The 20,326-nt window shown below is 39.9% G+C and overlaps 1 protein-coding gene across 3 annotated transcripts; it reads right to left on the reverse strand.

The window, feature by feature from the left end:
- Positions 1 to 15,659: 15,659 nt before the first annotated feature.
- On the reverse strand, positions 15,660 to 19,946 carry NUDT7 (nudix hydrolase 7). 3 transcript variants are annotated; one of them, XM_057401168.1, is made up of 4 exons: positions 19,881 to 19,946; positions 19,520 to 19,673; positions 17,842 to 18,000; positions 15,660 to 16,163 (listed from the first exon to the last, which is right to left on the reverse strand). In XM_057401168.1, the coding sequence occupies exons 1-4, from the start codon at positions 19,913 to 19,915 to the stop codon at positions 15,780 to 15,782; spliced, it is 732 nt and encodes a 243-aa protein (XP_057257151.1). In that variant the 5' UTR covers positions 19,916 to 19,946; the 3' UTR covers positions 15,660 to 15,779. The 3 variants fall into 3 exon arrangements, with proteins under 3 accessions (XP_057257151.1, XP_057257152.1, XP_057257153.1); XM_057401169.1 differs by having other exon boundaries at positions 19,795 to 19,920; XM_057401170.1 differs by lacking the exon at positions 17,842 to 18,000.
- Positions 19,947 to 20,326: the final 380 nt, after the last annotated feature.

Raw genomic sequence — 20,326 nt, forward strand, 5'->3', positions numbered from 1 at the left:
TTCATCAGTGCTTCAGTCCTCTGAGAAATCAGATATGGTCCAACAGACTCCATGTTTTTTAAATGCATTTGGAACCTTTTTGGGGAAGGAAAGATGAGGAGCAGAGTGCTCATAGAGCTTTCTCACACTTCTTACACTGTCACTAGGTCTGTGCAATAATAGACACACTTAGTATCAGGGTGGGATGTGGTTGTAGACTCAAGGCAGACAACATATCTTGTTGCATAAGGGAAACAACATATTGTTGCTCCCTCTAGAAATATTGTTCTCCCTCTAGAAGCTGTGCAGATGGATTCTAATTTTGATAACTTGGTATCAGTATTCAGAGAAAGTATTGAAAACGTGAATTGTAGGACTTGGCCACAGTGGATCTTAGACTTTGAAGTCCCAACATGGTGTGATTGTGATCACTCTCCATTTCAAATATTTCTGTCTTCTTGAGACATTGTTAAAGGGCTTCAAAGTCCTGACAAAATGGTTTTGCATGTGGAAGCTTTAAATCATACCGGCTGTCTTCCTGTATGAGCTAACACAGTTAGATATCCAAGTAAACAACCATTTGCTTGATCTTTTGTTTAGGCTAATAAAAAAAAGCACGAAATTTTGTGCACTCTGGATAAATATTTTTCTTTCATGGTAAAATGGAAGGACCACAACTAACTCCTGAATGTGCAGTTTGATTCCCCCTCACTCTGAGATGACTATCTAAAGTCTTGTTGGTCAGTATGTCAGATGATTTAAATTAAAATTGGAAACCATTTTAGGCAGGAGTTTGGAAAGCAGCTTAGAGTCCCTCTGTGAAATCACAGCACAAGGTGAACTACAAAAGTACTGGCATTTACCTTACTCTTTAAAGAAATAATTCAAAATGCAGCCTACATCTTCAGTTCAAAATAAAAATCAGGAAGGGCTAACATGGAGGATGAAGTCAGGAGAAAAAAAAAATTGAGATTTCTAGGGAAATGTGTATTTTGTACTGTGCAAATGTAAAAGCACTTTTTTTTTTTCCTTGTTGCGTATGAAAAATAATCAGAAACTTTTCTGTTTGATATTTTAACCACGAGCTAAGCAATGTACTTTCATGGTAAGCAACCAGCCAGAATCTGTCTTTAATGCGGAGATGCTGACTAGTATCTGGAATCTCAGGTAGAGGAGAAGGGAGATTGTGTTACTAAATCAGATCCAAATACCAATACTATCATAGTTAAGCTGCAGCATCAGAATTATTTCTCCTGAATGTCACCCAAATTTTCCCTGGACCTTGGATTTGGCTTGTCAGGCATGTGCAGTCACCAAAAACTATGAAAAAAAGAATTTTTCCAATAAGAGACCTGACCTCTTGTTACCTTGAAGTCACCTCCTTATTAGTAAGATGGAAGAGGCCTAAACTTCTTTCAGGTCTTTAACTAAAGGGTTTAATTTCTCCATTTTAGAAAAAAATAAAGCTATGGTTGAATTAATCAAGTTGAAAGAGGAGCAAGAACCTATCTACAATTATTAGCTAGGTTCAGAAAAGATGAACAGTGCTCCAGAAAGTAAACATTGTAGGATTTTCCTCTTATAACAATATACTTAACAAGGTGGTGGTGGGGTGGGTGTTGAACTTTCTGTATTTTGAGAGAAGCCTGGGTAAGAACATGAAGGAATGAAGAGAGAAGGCAGCGCCCTACAGATACACCTAAGTTAATGAGTCTGGTATCATTTCATGGGAAGCAAGGACATCAAAAGAGAAATCCATATGAACCTGTTGAAAAACAGTTCATGGGTGACTTTTGAAAATGCACACCCTATCCTTTTAGATAGGCAAGAAATATTTTATGTAGCAGGAGGGGTGTTCAGTGGTCTGAGCAGTGGTACTTCAGGGAGGACCGTCAGGCACACGGAACAATACTTCTTTTAGTGATGCTCCTGCTCCACCGCTACCAAGACTGACCTCTGCAGGAGACTTACAGAAGTTGTACAGAACCAATTGCACAGAAGGTCTACCAGCAAGCTTCCTGGGTCACCAGGCAGCTCTGGGGTTTGTGACCAAAGCCGTACTCATATGAAAATACAGAGCTAGGTTTTGTCAAGTTTTGGAAGGAAGCGCCAAGAATTTTAGCAAAGATTCTGATGGACAGTTACAAGGATCACAACCCATGCTGCTGGTGGGCAACATCAGAAATTGAATGACTGCATTTAAAAGGAAAGATATCACTTTAATCATTAAAACAAGAAGAAATTAAGAGGCTTTTGACTGGGAAACTGTGACATAGACATGTCAATGTCAAAAACAGTGACAGTACATTAGCTATATGTTATAGTATTGTTGTGCAGGAAATAGAATAGCCTGGGGGCATAGGCTCCTGCCAGGCTCGAGCACCTCATCCAGGACCTGGGTTTACTTTCCTAGGATGGAGAGCAGGAGGTTCCTTCATCAGGAAAAAGCCATTCTTAGAGGGTTGGTCCAGCCTAATAGCAGCATATCCTTACCCTGAACGTATCTGCTCCTTGGCAGAATGACAGGATATGCTTAATGACACATTCTGATAGTAACTCCCCTTTACCATTGCTCTTGTTGTTTGAATTATGCCATCTAAGGAGAAAGTGTTTGTGCTGTATATCTTGTAATACACTATCCAGTGTTTTCATGATGCCTGTATGTGTATGCTGCTGACCAGTGACAGTGTTTAAAACAACCCCTAAGTCACAACTTCCAGTCCTTCTCTTACTGATTTATCCCTGTGACTGATACCATGCCTTGCTGAGTTCCTTCCTACCATCTGAGCTGCTGTAATGGATTTTGCACATCCACAGATCACCCAAACTGTGAGGTACTCTTTTTCAACCAGCCTAACACACTGAACCTCATAGCTGGGTAGGAAAAGAGCACATTATTAGTCCAGAAAGAGTGGATTTGTTTGCAAGAAAAAGTGCAAGAACAACTTAGAAGAACAATTTCCATACTTTTTCACTCAATGGTCTCTTACCCAGACCTTTTCATTTCCTATATGATACCACAGACCATCTTCCATAAAGCATCACCTTATGTGCCAAACTGAGGACAAGCGAAGGTACAGGATTCTTTGCTGTTAAATACTTTCCCTCTCCCTGCAGTTACAAAGATACTCTTCAGCCAGGACTGGGCCTGATGCTGCGGCTCTTCCTCTACCTTCCAGACAGTTGTCCATCTATCAATACAGAGATTTCAAACTCAAGGAAACAGGCTTCAGTAAGGAGCATTCCCGAAGACAAGGATACTCTAAAGTTGAAAATCACCACTGTGACTTGTGCCACTTTGCTTAACAAAAGGAGCATCCCCCTGAGCACCCCTTTTTGCATGCTCTCTAGCTCTGGACTCTAACTGAAGATGTGCCAGTTGTGCCAAGGAATGTGGATTTCTAGCTGTGAATACCTGGCAGATTGTTCTAGGAAAAGGAAAATGCTTTGTTCAGTGGTAAGCGTTATCACAATGAATCCCAGCTCCCTGTAAATGAAACAATATTCAATTCATGTGAAAAAATGATAGATTTTATTTCTTGACTCAGATTTAAACTGCTCTATCTTCCCTTCAGGTTACAGTGTATTCAACATTGAACAGTCAGTCATCAACATTATATACTCAGAGGCTCTTCTGAGCATCATCATTCTCTTATGATTCTTTATTGGCTTATTTTGTAGGTTCTGAACATTCTGTTTTTTTTCATATTTTATGGGTTACAGGATGAAATACCAACTCTTCTGGATGGGCCAGAAGACTGCTTCCAGCCTGAAGCTGAACTCACTAAAATTAAGCTGTGGTGACCTCCTATTAAGTAAGTAATTATTAAGTAAGTAGTTGTTTGCGTTTTTTTTGCCGTTAAACCTACATTTTTAGAAACTAGTTCTAAGTAGACTGAATAGAGTTTGCCAATTTTGTTGGAGAGTGTAATAGTTTGTGTAGAGCCATCAGGTGCCAGTGACACTGTAGCAGTTTAGACGAAGTAGTTGTCATGACAACTCAACTAAATAAACATATCTGTGTGAAGCAGAGTCATCTTTACCCCAGCACAAAGCTTTCAAAGTATATGTGCAAATGCAGGTGTCCCCAGCCCTTTGGCTCTCCTCCTCCCCTTCCAGCTAGCCAATGATGAATGTGGGGTACCACACAGTACTGCTCACTTCTGAGCACCTCACCCAGCACCATTACAGGAGTGTAGCTGCTTCTGACAGTGCAGAAATCCAAGTCAAGTCACTGTCATCTCCCCCTTCCTCTCACTCCTACCCATTCTCACCTTGAGGCTGGCTGATGAGGGCAACTTTCCAGAACTGGGTTCAAGTTCTACTATAATTAAAGCAAAAAGGGATTGGATAATGTGCAGTGAATTACCTGCTTGCTGATAAAATCTGTTTTCACACAAAGAACTAGGGCAATCAAATATAACAGCCAGACTGATGTTGTCTTTGAATCAGGAGGTTTTGATAATGAATGCTCCTTTAGAAATACATAGTATAGGAACTTAGATTACTTGGATAGCTCCACTCACCAAAGATCTATGAGCTCTGGAATAATTGACATTATCTAAGTGAATTCTCAGGTCACAACTAAGTTTTAATTACCTTCACTACAAAAGGCATGTAATGTTGCTTCCTAAATAAACAACTATTCCAAAACCTCCCTCAAAAAGCAAAGCACAAAGGAAAAGAACAGATAGAAAAGAAGGGTTCCATATTATAAAGTTGTTGAGGTTACTGAATGTTGAGGTCCAAAGTGCAATGTAAAGAATAGATAACATGCACCTGCAAACACCTAGCACCAATGTTGTTTTTTTTTCATGTTGGAAAGAACCTATTTTCATGTTTCCTCTTTTACCTACTGCATATTTTATCTGTCAGAAAATATTGTGAGGCACTTACAGCAATAAATAGAGCCCAGGTAAGGAAGGCATAAACCAGAAGGAAGATGGATGACAACAAGCTAAAGCACAAGGTACAATCCATAGTCTTATCAGAGCATCTTACAGACTTTAGCTGTTAGCACCATTATCCTTATTTTCACCCCTGTCCCATCATAGTGCCAGACTGATTTCTGATCCTGAAAGAAGCATCATATTTATGACAAAGTCTCTTTTAGCCCAGGGAAATGTTCATTGAATAGTCACATTTGAATTTTAAGAAGATACTTAAGTGGACATTTTCTGGTTTGCATTATTCTGTGCAAAGCAGTTTACACTGGGGTGAGTTTCATCCAATACTGAGTGTGATAGGAATTCTGAATAATGTAATATAGGATTTCATTCAGGAAAGCATTTAAGCCACTTACTTTTGTCCTTCTTGGCCTTGGTGTTTTTTTCTAATGGAATACAAGTTCATGCTTAAAATTAAACACTATTTTTTTTTTAATGGAGATTTTTTTTCTCTCAAGTCATCTTTGATTGAACCAGGACATGTTTGAACGGTCTAGCTCTCTGAGTTTTACATGGCATTGCTTTAAAAAATTGTTTTAAAGACATTTAAAAAGGAAATAATTCTACCTTCAATATTTCTCCTGCTTTAAAAATACGTAGAGAGTAAATGCCAACTCCTTCCTCAAAACCCCAGCAACAATCATCCCCAAAACCTCAAATAAGGTTTCAATAGTGTATTCTCAAAAGATAACATTTCAGTATCTTATTTCTGGGCTGTCAGATTCAAGCAGAGAATGATGGATGAACTAAGCATTTAGTTAAGATACAACCCTCACTTTAAGAGATTAGACATATGTTATGACTGTTTTCAAAGTGCATCATCCCATTGTACTACTGTGAAAGCTTGAAGCCTAAGGATTCAGCCTGTTGTTCTCAGGCATGTACACCTGAGAGTCAATACAAAGTGCTAAAGTAAAGGAATTCAGCCCAGAGGAGGTTTTATTACACAGAGGAGAAATAAAAGATCAGTGATTATTTTGAAGAATTTCAGAAACATTACAAGAGAAATTGTGAGAAGTTTTAGTTTTGCTGCACAGGATGGTGTGAAAGAATTGGGTGCTCATCTGCTTTGTCTGCCTTTGCAAGGTAGTGCATGACTCCAAGTCCCTGATGGCTGAAAGACACTGAATTCTGTGTAAGTGTAAAAGGCCTCATGCTGACAGGCACCCTGGAGAAAATTCAGATTACCAACTCAGCAAGAGCTCTGGTCCTGTTTATCTGATCAGTCTCACTGAACACAAGGAAAACTTCTTCAAGCTTTTGAACAAAGCCCATTTTCTGTATTGAATAAGGTTAGAATTCACCATGCCTGCTTTTCTAATGGACAGCTCCATGCTGCAGACGAATCACAGGATCTCTGGAACTGCACTAATTTCCACCAGCTGCAGATCTGACTCACAGTGCCTAAATGCAACTGAAATGTCTTTATACCCTGAGCTCCACAATACATCTCCAGGAACCATATGACTGCCCACCACACCAAATTGTGAACCATCTGTCTGTCCTGCTTAATAAGCCTTCATTTTTAATAAGTAAATGAAATATTTAATATTTACAGAAATCAGGCTGCAGGCAGCACAGTTGCCAAGTGCAAAGTGGCCAACAAAATGTACACAGCTGCATCTCTGCCTCTGTGGATGTAGCCGAGGTTGTCCTCTGATGCCAGATACTTTCTGAACTTAACATTTCTTAATAGAATCATAGAATAATTAGGGTTGGAAAGGACCTCAAGATCATCAAGCTCCAAATCCCCTGCCCATGTGCAGGGACACCTCACACTAAACCATGTCACCCAAGGCTCTGTCCAACCTGGCTTTCAACACTGCCAGGGATGGAGCATTCACAACTTCCCTGGGCAACCCATTCCAGTGCCTCACCACACTTACAGTAAAGAATTTCCTCCTTATATCCAATCTAAACTTCCCCTGTTTAAGTTTTAACCTGTTACCCCTTGTCCTATCGCTACAGTCCCTAATGAAGAGTCCCTCCTCAGCATCCTTATAGGCCCCCTTCAGATACTGCAAATAAACAAACCTCAAGAGCAGGAAGTTTCCCTATGATTTTATTCAGCAGAAGGATGCTTGTGTCTTCAGCAAGGCTTCTGGACACAAATGTAGGTATTAATAAATAGTAACAGTAGTTCAAGCAACTAAGAAACTTTTCTCCCACTTTGTTCCCATTCACTATCCTCCATCTTTCCCTGCTTGTCTCTTTGAATTCTAAATGCACTTCTTTTTCTTAATGTTACACTCATAAGCTAGTAAAAATGCTCACCTAAAACCTTTCAGCTTGGACATCTGTGAATAACCAGTTCAGATATAAAAGACACAACTTGGACAGTAAAAATCCTCTATACTGACAGTTAAGATGAAGGATGTATCAAAATGTGGCAGATCAGCAAAATTAGATACAAGCCCCCATCTGGGCTATCTGGGAAGAATCTAACCAACGGCACTACTCAGTACTAAGTTTTATTGGAGCATTCATGTTGACTGATGCTCTTAAATTCAGAGCAATTTTTTATGTAGTACCTAAATTATCGTGCTAATTAGTTATCTTTAGTCGAAGTTAGAGTAAACTCCACTGCAAATTCTAATAACTAAATCAGTATTACAGTTTTAAATAACAGGAATGTGTTTGGAAGACAGTTCTCAAAACAAAGAGATTTTTTCCTTCTACCTGAGATATTTTTCCTAGCACAGCACTATTTCTTGCTCATTTCTAGGGCTTAAGAAAACCAATTATCCATTTGTATGACTTCACTAATCAGCCATATACTGGACTGGCAAGACAGAGTAAACCAGGCAGGCTAGAGATATTTGAGATCTGCTGTTCATTTGCTCTTGAAAAGAAGCATGAATCCAGGCTTACGGTGTTTTCTATGTTGCTCAGCCATCAATGTATAGTCAGACTGAATGAAGAATACTGTTATTTCTAGCACTTTAGATAAAGTTCCAGGAGAATTATTTGGTAAGCCCTTCATTCCAGATGCCATAATGTGAGCAAACCAGAAAGCTGTAAGTGGTCAGTTTTGTGGTGCTGAGGAGACACTCGAATATGCTCTCATTCTAAAGAGCCATAAATCATGCTGTTTGGGTAGCCCGTATTCAGCAGCCCCACAAAACACAGCAGCCAGTGTAAGGCTTGCCCTGGAGCACCTGGTAGTGCCCTTCTCCTGCAGTGCTCTGCTGAGCTGCAGGCTGCTCAGCCCTTCTTTTCACCAGACACACATCCCTTCCCTGACATTAGGCACGTTTCTAATCCTTTGGTCTTTTCACCTTCTTGGAAGGGACATATAACCATAGCCTCTGCTATTTCCCCTCACCAGATGATAGATTCTGTTCCTTAATCACAGAACTGTTATGCTCTTACATCCAAATAATCAATCTAATTTTTTTTTTTTCTCAATCTTTTTTTTCAGCCTTCTAGAGCTCTGTCCAGGTTAACAGGCTCTCACAGATACAAAGGTCCCAATCAGATCAGCTGTCTTTCAACCCTTTTCAGCCTGATGATTGCAGAGAATGTGCTCTATCCATTGCACACACCTTTTCTTCAAGTAAGGAACAATTTCATGCCAGGTGTATAACATCAGCTTCATTTCTTTTAACAGTATTCCCAGTTTTCCAAGCATTGGCGGACCTTCATTTACATCTGTTATTAATTCGTTACTGCATTTTTAATCAACAGTGAATAGCTGAAATCTGCAAATAATGCATTCTGTATGACTTCCATTTTCAGCCATGAAACATGGCAATGAACTATAGCACTCCCATTTTAGTCAGTTTGTTTCACATAAATATCTGCAAGTCAATACTGTAGATGATCTAAAAAGATGTTGCTTTTAAATTCAGAATTACACCCTAATATTTTAAGAACAACTAACAAATATTCTAAACGAACTTAGGCTTCATTAAAAGTACTGATTTATTAAGCAGAACCACTGATTGCACCTGAATGCAAATGTTAAGAAATGAATAATGAATTGGAGATGCAAGATAAAATGTAGTTGAGATAATTTACATTATCAGTTAAAGTAGGTGTGCAGTGTAAACTGAAGCCTCAGAGCTTGTCCTTTGGCACAACTGTTCTAAGGTCAGTGAAATTACTGTAATTTATGCCAACTACAGATTTGCAGCAATTAAACTATTAGAAAAATAAAATAGTTTAATTAATTATCTCCAAAAGAGAGAATGAAATAAACACTATTTAAATGTCCCATTTGTCAACCTGTTTTCTACTGGTGTTTCTATATACAAATCCATCTGGATACAGATTTACATAACTATGTCCTTAATCCTTCAAACCTTCTTTTGCCTGGAATTGTTCACTTTCAACAACTGGATAACTGACTCTTACTGGTGCTCTGGAGGGGCATTATGACCACAGGGCTCCAAGACAAATTCAGCTTTCCTCTAAGGAATAGTTCGTTTGCTGCTAGTAGCTCTGGACTTTACTATAGGCATAAAAGGGGATGCCAGCACTTCATTAAGAACAGATATGCACATATTTTAAAACAGCTGTGCTAGCAGTCAAGCACTGCAGGAGCTGCAGGATGAATTACAGAGGTATATCTTTAATACAATGTATGTCTAAACATACTTTATAATAGATGGAGATCAAGACAGACATAGGTCAATAAATGGTCATGACTGGACAGTCTAAAGGATTACAGAATTCAGTATAAGAAGAGTTAAATGTGCTCAAGATAATAAATCTGTTGCTAGACAGTGAACAATCTTTACCCTGAGGCAGATTTGAACAAACAGTATGATTATTCTACATTAATGGTTCATTATTACTTGGATGTTTTTCTTCCTAGCACTTTTAATTTTGAAAACCAAACCAAACCTACCTTAAACATGAAGGACTAAGTAACAGGCAACCAAACAGTACAGTAAATTTAATTTACATTATAAAGCATAAAGAAATTTATGCTGAAACTCAGAAACCCATCCACAAAGTGAGCATTCTGACTGCAGAAATGTACCTTCTGCAAGGGATCACAAACAGGTGCATTTCCTTTTTCTGTCTCCCTTATTTCTTATATTACATTTGGTGAAGATAGAAGGTTTGAGGGACAGCGGGTTTATCTAATAATCCTTTTTACTATAACTATTTTTTATTTAACTGGAGATGGTTTAACATGTACTGTTGTGAAAACCACATTGCTATGGCAACCTACTAAAAAAATAGAATCACTGTAGGTACATCACATACGTATTGACATGTTAGCACTCATGTGAGGGTTTTCTTCAATGACAAAAACATCTCCAGATTTTCTATTTCATATATGTGATTTAGGCACAGGCTGAATATAAATAATTCCTTTCTTGAATATTTACATTCTCATCTAACTATAACTGCCTTAACCCTGCAGAAACTCTAGCTACGAGAAAGTGACATTCAATTTAACTGAGCAGTACATGCTGACCTTCTGCAAATGAAGTGAGCATTTTATGTTTTCCCTCACACAGCATTGCTGTAAACAAGTATAGATACCATACCCTTTTTGAAGTAGTTTTAATTATTTTTTTTGTATGGTTATAATTGTTAAATATCAATTTATGCATCAAAAATATATAAATGTTAAATGTTCACATAAATGTTAAATACCAAAAGTCTGATTATTTGAGCATTCAAAAATGTAGAAATGTTAAATGCTGAATCACTGCACATGAACTAAAAGAATGACTAACAACTCACACTAAACTGTATGCCACTTTAGTTGATTTTATATCATTTCAGTAATGCTCATGTTCTCATACAAGCCTTGGAACTCCGGCTTTCATGCTAACATTACATATTCCATAGCTAGAGAATGTAATTTGGAATATATTTTTCATACCTTTTTACAACTGAGCAATGGCTTTGGTTTCTAAGAAAAAGTGCAAAGCATAAATATATAAATATATATGTATGAAACACCTTTTCAGACTGGAAGCTATAATAAAATACCATGCTTAAAAATTCCCAAGGCATAAATGCATTCGCTATCTTTAATTCAAAGTAAAGGAGTTCTTTACAATTACTACATTCAAAACAAAAGTAGATACAAATCCGTTTTAATAGTATTCGGGTATTACACAGGACCAGTCAGAGAGACCACTGGGACACCCAGATCTTGATGAGTGCTTTGTTACATGGCTTTAAAGACAGATCTGGAAGGGGCTGAGACTGTGAATATGACATGGATCAGTTAGGAGGGCTGCCAAGGTTGGAGGGACTAATGTTGTACTTTCTGCATCAAAAAATGTGGAAGAATTTTATCCGAAGATAGCCCAAGGAAACAATTTCTCAGTAGTAAATGTGGGACTGGCAGAACTGCAGTTTTAGTAACAAGCAGTTAAATTTTCTTCTATGCTCAAAGGAGCTCTTCAGGCTCTCAAATCCCAGATGGATAACTAAATAAAGAATGAGTCTTTTGCGGTAAGAAACTACTTCCTGAATTTCAAAACAAATGTCAGTAAAATTTTGTAGGATGCTTAATTTGAATCATGAAGCCCCAGTGGGTTTACTGCAAATCACTCAAGGATTTTTGGTTATACTTCTTTTGTTATTCAACTAGCTCAACTGGCTGATTCGAATCAAAAATCAAAAAAATTTGCATTTGCTAAAAGGAGCAACAGCTGTAAGTGCTGTTGCTGTCCTTGCAGTTCCACACAATGATGTTTAAAACAAGAGAAATAAAAACAAACTAAGGTTTGGATTTGTACAATTTGTACAATTTCTGTGCCAGATCTGGCTGAGAGATGAAGGAGAAAATAGTCTGCTGGGAACAGAAGACGATGGTAACTTAGTAATTATGTCTCTTGGTACCTGTTTTGTTTACTAATCAAAGGTCTAATTGCTATGCTTTATTTTAATTAACAATGTACTCATTTTAATTAGTTACTTTTCTTGCATACATTAGCATTGAGAGAAGCCACTGAGGATACGCATAATATGATGAAGAGTTTAAAGTTAAGCTTTTAACAATTTCGTAAGTGTTTAATAATGAAAAACAAAGCTGTTCTTCATCAGTGTGGCTACTACTTCTCCAAGGATTTCATCTCAGCGAAAAAAATCAAAAAAAGTCTTTTTTTCTTTTAACTTAAAAAGTCAACATATACCAAATACAATTAACACAGGCACCAAAAGAGCTAATGTGAGAAAATGACAGGTTTGATAGCAGTCAGATATGCTAAAATGTTCAAACTGGGTGCATCTTTGAAACGTCCCAATGTGACAGCCACTCTCTTAAGAACTGATCTCAATGTTATTAGCAATTGTGTTTGAAACTCAGAACTGTATCTTCTTCCCTAACAGAGGCTGGGAAAAGGCAAACAGTGTCCTGTGAAAGAACTGAAAAACCACTAATTCCTGTAAGGTATCCGGAGAAGTAACCTTTATGTAAGTGCTTTCATTAACAAGGACATGTGCAGCAACTGTTCGTCTTTTTTCTATGAACTGGTTTTGACGACTGTATTTACTCACTCTGTGGCCCAGGTAACAGGCGTGGTGTATAGGGGAGAAGTAGAAATCCTCATGTTTTGGATACAGCCCTGCCCAATGTTCCTGTGTGCAACCTAAGAAGGGCTGGTCTACATAGAACTAATATTAGTATGTTATGCAACTGGTTAGAAAACTACATAGTAGTTCATTGTCAAAATGGCAAGTTATCAATTGGGATTCTGCAGAGGCCTGTTCTGGGTGAGCTTACTCTAAGTTGTAAATGAAACAGAAAATATATTCATTAAACGTGAGGATAACAGCAAAATGGAAATGTCTGAAAAACAGCAGTAGATCATTACAATTTTATTTCTCTTTTTTTTTTTTTTAATCAGGATGTAATTCAATCATGACAAACGCAAAATGCTACATTTGGTAGGAATAATCAGTTGTTCAAATAAAGAATGCAATAAATATAGGAACAATTGGCAGCGTTTTCAGAAAAGGGTAAGGCAGCTTTAATGGAAGAAGTAGAATATGAGTCAATACTATTATGCTGCTTCACAAAGAGCAATAACAATGGGTTATGCAAAAAGGAGCTCTGGAGTAATCCTGTCCTATCCAACGCAAACAAATGCTTACTAGAAAACTATGACCAGGCTTGGTTTAGTTATCACATACTTGTTGGGGTTTTGGGTGGAATTGGAGGAGGAAGGTTCACTGCAGATTTTGGAAAGCAACTAAAATGACAAGATGCGTATGGAAAATGTGACTGACGTAAAAAAACCTGATCATGAAGTCTAAAAATGCCTGAGGAAGGCACAGTGATGTAGTTTCCAGAAGCGCAGAAAGTAACAGGAAAAACAGCTGCTCCCCCTTTTGCTGTGTACAGAAGGAGATGTAAGTGATCCTTGCCACAACTCTAAAGCATGGCTAAAGGACTACAACAGATTGCCCAGGGAAACTTAAGGAAAAAAACTTGTACTTATCAGACTATCATGTACCTGGTTCCATCTTTAGGTGGCAAGACATTAGGCTAACTTTTGAGGGTTTTTCCAACTTAGTATTCTGATTGCCAATCCTGTACTTTCTAGAATCATCACAGAATGATGATTTGGGTTGGAAGGGAGCTTAAAGCTCATCCAGTTCCAACCCCCTGCCATGGACAGGGACACCTTCCACTAGAGCAGGTTGCTCCAAGCTCTGTCCAGCCTGGCCTTGGACACCGGCAGGGATGGGGCAGCCTCAGCTTTTCTGGGCAACCTGTGCCAGTGCCTCAGCACTTTCACAGGGAAGAACTTCTTCTGCCTAATGTCTAAGCTAAATCTCCCCTCTGTCAGCTTAAAGCCATTCCTCCTTGTCCTGTCCCTGCAGGCTCCAACAGGTCCCTACCTTTCTTATGCTGGGGGTGCCAGATCTGGGTGCAGGACTGGAGGGGCAGGGTCTCATAAAAGCACAGTAGAGGGGGAAAATTCCCTACTTCAACCTGCTGCTCATGCTGCTGGGGATGCAGCCCATGACACAGGGGGTTCCTGGGCTGCAAGGGCACACTGCTGGGTCATGTTGAGTTTCCCATTAACAAATACCCCCAAATACTTCTCCTCAGGCCTGCTCTCAGTCCAATCTCCGCCCAGTCTATATTTGTGCTTGGGATTTCCCTGACCCAGATGTAGGACCTTGCACTTAGCCTTGTTGAAATTCTTGAGGTTTGCACTGGCCAACCCCTCCAAGCTTGTCAAGGTCTCTTACCTCCTCCATCTTGACTGCACCACACAGCTCGGTATTGCTGACAAACTTGCTGAGGGTACACTCAATCCTATTGCAGATGTTGCCACAGCATGAAGAGCATTTCAGGCAAAATACCTACCACTGAATTACCTCTGGGAGGAGACAAATAGTAAGTATCACACAGTTGTAGCAGGGAGAGGAGGCAAAGTGAAATTCAGTCCTTACAAGTTCTGCATTGATTTTAGTCTCAATTTGGTTTGGTCCCCTTCTGTCAGCTGAGTGCAACTCCAGCATCTTTTCTTCAGTAAAAGGTTATGCTGCAGTTACCACCAAACACAAGCTGGTATTTCAGTGCCTAAATGCTACTCCAGCACAGCAGCCAAATAATGTTATGGATGTAATTATGAGAAGCTAAAATAAAAAACTAATAATTGGGTTTTCTAGAAAATCATAATTAGCTATTCAGGCCATACTTGGGAAACACTTGTTTGTAAAAAGGATGAATTTTCTGAAGTCACGGCCAATTTCAAGCATATTACAGAAGCTGTTTAATGTAAAAATCTGACTGCTGCTCAATTACAGCACAGTTCATGGCAATTGCCAGCAACTTTTTTATCACACTTGCATCTGTTAGTGAATGGGGGGGAAGCACAAACTGCAAACACCCAAAAGAACAACTGAGTGGGGTATTTTTTTTCACCTGATTCAATACTAACACTAGAGCATGTGATCCTGAGGGACATCAAATACTTTCAGCTCATACATGCTACTCAGAGAAGACCAACTATTTAAGGACCAGTAACTTATTTAATTCCAAACTACACCTCAAATCCAGCCAGTTTTGCTTTTAAAAACTTAACCATTTGGCAATGAGATCATGACCACTGTGAATAAGCTTCTAGTTCACCAGCAATGTGGAAGCAAGGATTCACAGCACAAAGAACCCCATGTATCTTACATTGCCACGGTGACTTCTAAACGCTCAGCTACAGAGAAGCATTTTAGTCCTTATGAACAGTCAACTCCACATTTCTTTCCTTAAGATTACTTCCTCTAGGAGCTGGGTGGGTGATGCTAACAAGGTGCTGAGGAGCAAATTCAGTACTGTTACCTGTACACTGTCTTCCATAGCCTACAGAATCTCCTTGTGAGGAATGTTAAATTGAGCAAAGCTAACAAAACCCCATTAAATCTTCCTCTTCCCTCCATGATCCCAACCAAAACAAAATAAGATTGTGAAAGCATGTGCCACCTTTTAGATTTTTATTGTGTTTTGTAAGTGCTTAAAGATACCACACAAGACTGTGCATTGTTGTCGTATGTAGTATGCCACACATAAACCTCCAAAAGTCCTCATATTCTAATTCAAACACACAAAAAATAGATAGAATAGTATTATCTCATTATACAGAAGGCAAACCACAGAAAGTGTCTTAGGTCCCATAAAACAAAGGCAGAAAGTGAAACACATCTTCCAAAACTGTATATTAAGTCCATCAAAAAAAAACATGTGTTTTTGGCAGCTCTAAACGAAATCAACAGTTGTATTAATCTAGCTAGGGATTGTCAACTTGTTATTTAAAAATAATTTTTAATCAGTTCCTAATTCAGAGGAAATTCAAACTAAGAACTGGTATAAAGGGAATAAACAAAACCTTTTTTCCTCCTTTAATGTAAATTAATTGCCAGACTAATTTGTTATATATTACTCTTCTTTCTTTCATACACAGATGCATATAAATTCATGAAGTAATTCTCAGAGGATGAAGTTAAGTTGTCCAGATCATAATCAATTTCAAAGGTAGGTCTCCTTCTAAAAATTACAAGAGCAAGAAATACAGCAAAGTGGGCAGTAAGTCCCCATATCCTGAATGACATTTTATGTTCCGGGTCATCATATGTAAAGGAGTGCATCCGACCGTGGTAACCAGATGAGGTTTTATAAGGCACAGTCTGGTAATTTAAGGGCTTGATAAAGTATTCCAATGGTATGACAAAAACATTGCTCACTTCATCAGGATTAGGAGAGGGCTGGAATGTATCCTCTATAAATCCTACGACTGGTGTTACCAAGTAATTCATCTAAAAGGAAAAACAAAAAAATAACAAAAAAAAAAAGCCAAACACTGAGTTTGTAACAAGTAAAAGAATGTTCTTTATTTTAAAAACATTTCAGAATTATAAAATGAGTGTAAGAAACCTAAGAAATATGCAGTTAAACATAAAGAAACTCCATGCATTCTCTCTCATGAGTCTTCCTTACTTTGGTGATTTCTGATTTTAATTCAGATTTTCTAATTCATCTATGCTTTATCATATCTGTGTCTATTTTCCCAATATATGTGGCTATATAAGTAAACTTTTTCTAACAGCTCATTTATAGACATTTTTATTTTAAATACAATCCCTTTTTCCACAGGGAGGCAAAATCTATTGATCTATTGCACAAAGAGGGCATCAACAGTTTTAACATACATTCCTAGTTCTGCTTATTCTTACCAAAAAAGCATCACTGTTAAATAAAAAGCAGTAACACTCAGCATTTGGGCTATTTGATGCAAGTCTGGACACACTACACCCAAGTCAGAATCACCTGGAATGTATGTACAGAGAAGAAAGTAAAATCTACAGGTAAAATTTCTGTGGTCCAAAACCACACAATTTTTTCTATTAATTGAGGCAATTTGCTGGAAAACACTGAAGAGAGTTATAAAAACTAAACTGATTCTTTTTACATATAGCCTCTGAACTATGTGGCTTTAATGTTATCTCTACAGAAATTATAATTGAAGGATTAAATAAAGCATATGCAGTACAAGTTTAAAACTATTTTCTTTTGTTTTTTAATGGGGGCGGATGATGTAGCTACGACATACCAAACCAAGCCTTAGGCATATTAACAAAGAGAAACTGTTACCTGAAAAATAAAGTCTTCTGAAACAGTAACCTCTCTGTGCCATGGGAGAACTGACCCCATGAAATATTGTTACTGAAACTGGCAGCCAGCCAATTTAGTTACTTACACTCCAAAGACACCTCCAGAAGAGAAGTCTCCTTGCTAGAGTTCCATACAGAATCACAGTCCACATAACCTCCAGAAGTCCCTTTTCACCTGAATTAACCCTGCCTTTAGCAGGATATTGAACGAGAAGACTTTTGAGGTTACATCAGGCTGCTGAGGGTCTTGTCTGGTTGAATTCTGCAAATCTCCAAGGACAGAGATTATACAGCCTGACAGGAAAATCAGTTCCAGTGTTAAGCTAACCTTATGGTGAAGACACTTTTTCTTGCATCTCATCAAAATTTCATTTGTTGTTGTCTGTGTCCACCGTCTCAAGAAGAGTCTGGTATTATCCTCTCTAAAACCACCAGGAGGTACTTGAAGTGAGCAACTAGATCCCCTGCTGGCTTTCTCATCTTCAGGCTGGGCAAACACACTTCTCTCAGTCTCTCCTCATATTCCACATGCTCCAACCTCCCTTACTTATCTCTGTGGCTCTCAGCTACACTGTCACCAGCTTGGCACTCTTTCTGTGCTCTAGAGTGTCCGTAACTGCACATAATACACCAAACATGCTTTCATAAATACTAAATACAGAACAAGAATTTCCTCCCTTCTCTGCTGGCAATGTGGGCTGTACACTTTAAGAAGCAGTAGTTATTTACAGTTACAGGTTTTAAGAGGTCATTATCAACCCCACAAAAAATAACCCAAGCTTATTTTCTAACCATATGCTGACTTACTCAGTTTATTCCTTACTTTATCAATTCCAGGGACAAGCCTACAGATGACTTCCACCTTCTCTGGCTGGAGTCCCACTTCTTCCTTAGCTTCTCGAAGAGCAGTATCGATTTCATCTTTATCAGTTGCATCACTTTTACCTCCTGGAAAACACACTTCCCCTGGTGATCTTCTCAGCTAGAATTTAAAGGAGTACTACTGTTAAATATAAGAGATTTACATTTCTTCTTGGATACACATAAATGCTTGATCTTACTGCAGATTCACTTTACATTTATCAGTCAAAGAAGCTGGGAGTGGTTGTGAAGAGGTTTCTGCAACCTGAAGAAGTGTGCCTTATCAAGAGCTACACAAGAGAAAGCTGGGCTTATACCCAACTAATCCATAAACCCTCACTATCAGGATTACATATATCACTTGTGCGGTACTGTGTAATTCCTACTATACATTCTAAATCTAGACTTTTCATCATCCTGCTAGCATGAGAGATTGACAGATTAATCTAGGCAGACAACCTGAATACTGAGATCAAAGTACTTAAGGTGAGAGAGAGAGAGAACTTATAAAACACACAATTAAATCACAGAATAGTCTAGGTTGGAAAGGACCTTAAGATCATCCAGTTCCAACCCCCCAGCCACAGGCAATGATGCTTCACACTAGACCATGCTGCCCAAGACTCTGTCCAAACTGTGCTTGAACACTGCCAAGCATGGAGCATTTACTGCTTCTTTGGACAACCTGTGCCAGTGCCTCACCACCCTTACAGTAAAGAACTTCTTCCTTATATCTATCCTGAACTTCCCTGTTCAAGTTTGAACTCATTACCTCTTGTCCTATCCCTTTAAATATATCATAGTAATAGGCCTGCATATGAAACATCAGTAAAAAGACCCTTTACAATCAATTTATCAGCTAAGTGACTGCAATTATTACGGTCTTAAAATTTCTAAGACCCCAAAAACATCCACTTTTAAGCCACAGAAAAACAGGCAAGTAAATAGCCCCTGGATAGAGGTAACTGATCAGGGAGGGGGTGGGGAAAACACTGGCAGAAATCTTCTGGGGACTTAGGTTGTTGCCTTTCACACATGAATAGGAGAGAAGAGTAACAGCAAATGCAGACTGAAAGTCACATTAATAAAAACTGGACTGCACTGTGTTTAAGTCATAGGAAACAATACCCATTTCCTTTTCTGATCCAGAAGTCATCTTTTACTGTCATACTCTTCTTGGTATCCAGCATTTTTGTGGCATCTAAATACCAGAATCATCAGCATAGAACCACAGAATAGTTAGGGTTGGAAAGGACCTTAAGATCATCTAGTTCTAACCCTCCTGCCCATGGGCAGAGACACCTTGCAACTAAACCATGTCACCCAAAGCTCTGTCCAACCTGGCCTTCAACACTGCAGGGATGGAGCATTCACAACTTCCTTGGGCAACCCATTCCAGTGCCTCACCACCCTCACATTAAAGAACTTCCTCCTTATATCCAATCTAAACTTCCCCTGTTTAAGTTTTAACCCGTTACCCCCTGTCCTATCACTACAGTCCCTGTACACTACAGCACAGGAATATCTGATTGTAACCTCAGGCACACTGCCTGGCATTAGAGAAGCAGACACCGCGGGAGGCAGCACACAGGGAGCGAGACTCCGGCAGCCATGTCACTCCCCGGCACCGGCCCACCTACCTGCATGGACCGCACCGTGAGCAGCAGGTGCAGCTTCCCCGCCCTCACCATCAGCGGAAGGAGAACAGCGGCTCTGGCCAGCGGCAAGTGGGAGAACCTATCCCGCACATCGAACTCCCTCAAGCGCAACCTGGCCTTCTCTTTGATACTGTTTCTAGGAGCAAAGAGAAAGGACCGCCATGACACAGGGCCGGTGTCTGTCAGCCGCGCTGAACCCAACAGCCGCAGTGCCTAGGCCGCTAACACACAGCTCACAGCCCTTCCTCTACCCGGACCTGCTTCTGGCGTACCCGGGCAGGGCTTGTAGCCGGCGGCAGCCCGGCCCGGCCGGCAGCGGAGGAAAGCCGTGGATGTGCGGTACCTTTCCAGCTCCCCATCCTGCTCCTCAGCCGCCATCTTTGTCACCCCCGACCCGAACGGAGACCTCCCCTTCAGCCCCGCTTCCCGCCCACCCGCCGTGACTGACGGCAGGTTCCGCCAATCAACTAGCGGGGGTCCTTGACAGACGGCCGAGCGCAGCGGTTCCGCTCCGGGGCCGCGCGTTGAGGGGATCTTCGGGCGAGCGCGGCTTGGTGGGAGTCACCCGGTCCCGGTCACAGCCGTCCCGGGCTGCATGTACCCGGAGAAGGGCGGCAGCAGCAGCCCGCAGGCCTCGCTACAGCTGCGAAAAGCAGGAACCGCGGAGCAGTTTGGGATCGCGGTCCTCCCGCAGGGGATGTAGGTCGGTGGGCTCCGGTGTGAGCCGGTCCCGTGCCTTAGGTAAGGGGTCTGGTCGTACAGGGAGCCGCGTGCTCGCTCTCACCTGCT

This window comes from Pezoporus wallicus, unplaced genomic scaffold (genome assembly GCF_028554395.1).
Source record: "Pezoporus wallicus isolate ANWC-B61680 ecotype Strahan unplaced genomic scaffold, APGP_CSIRO_Pwel_v1 contig_420, whole genome shotgun sequence".
Taxonomy (NCBI): domain Eukaryota; kingdom Metazoa; phylum Chordata; class Aves; order Psittaciformes; family Psittacidae; genus Pezoporus; species Pezoporus wallicus.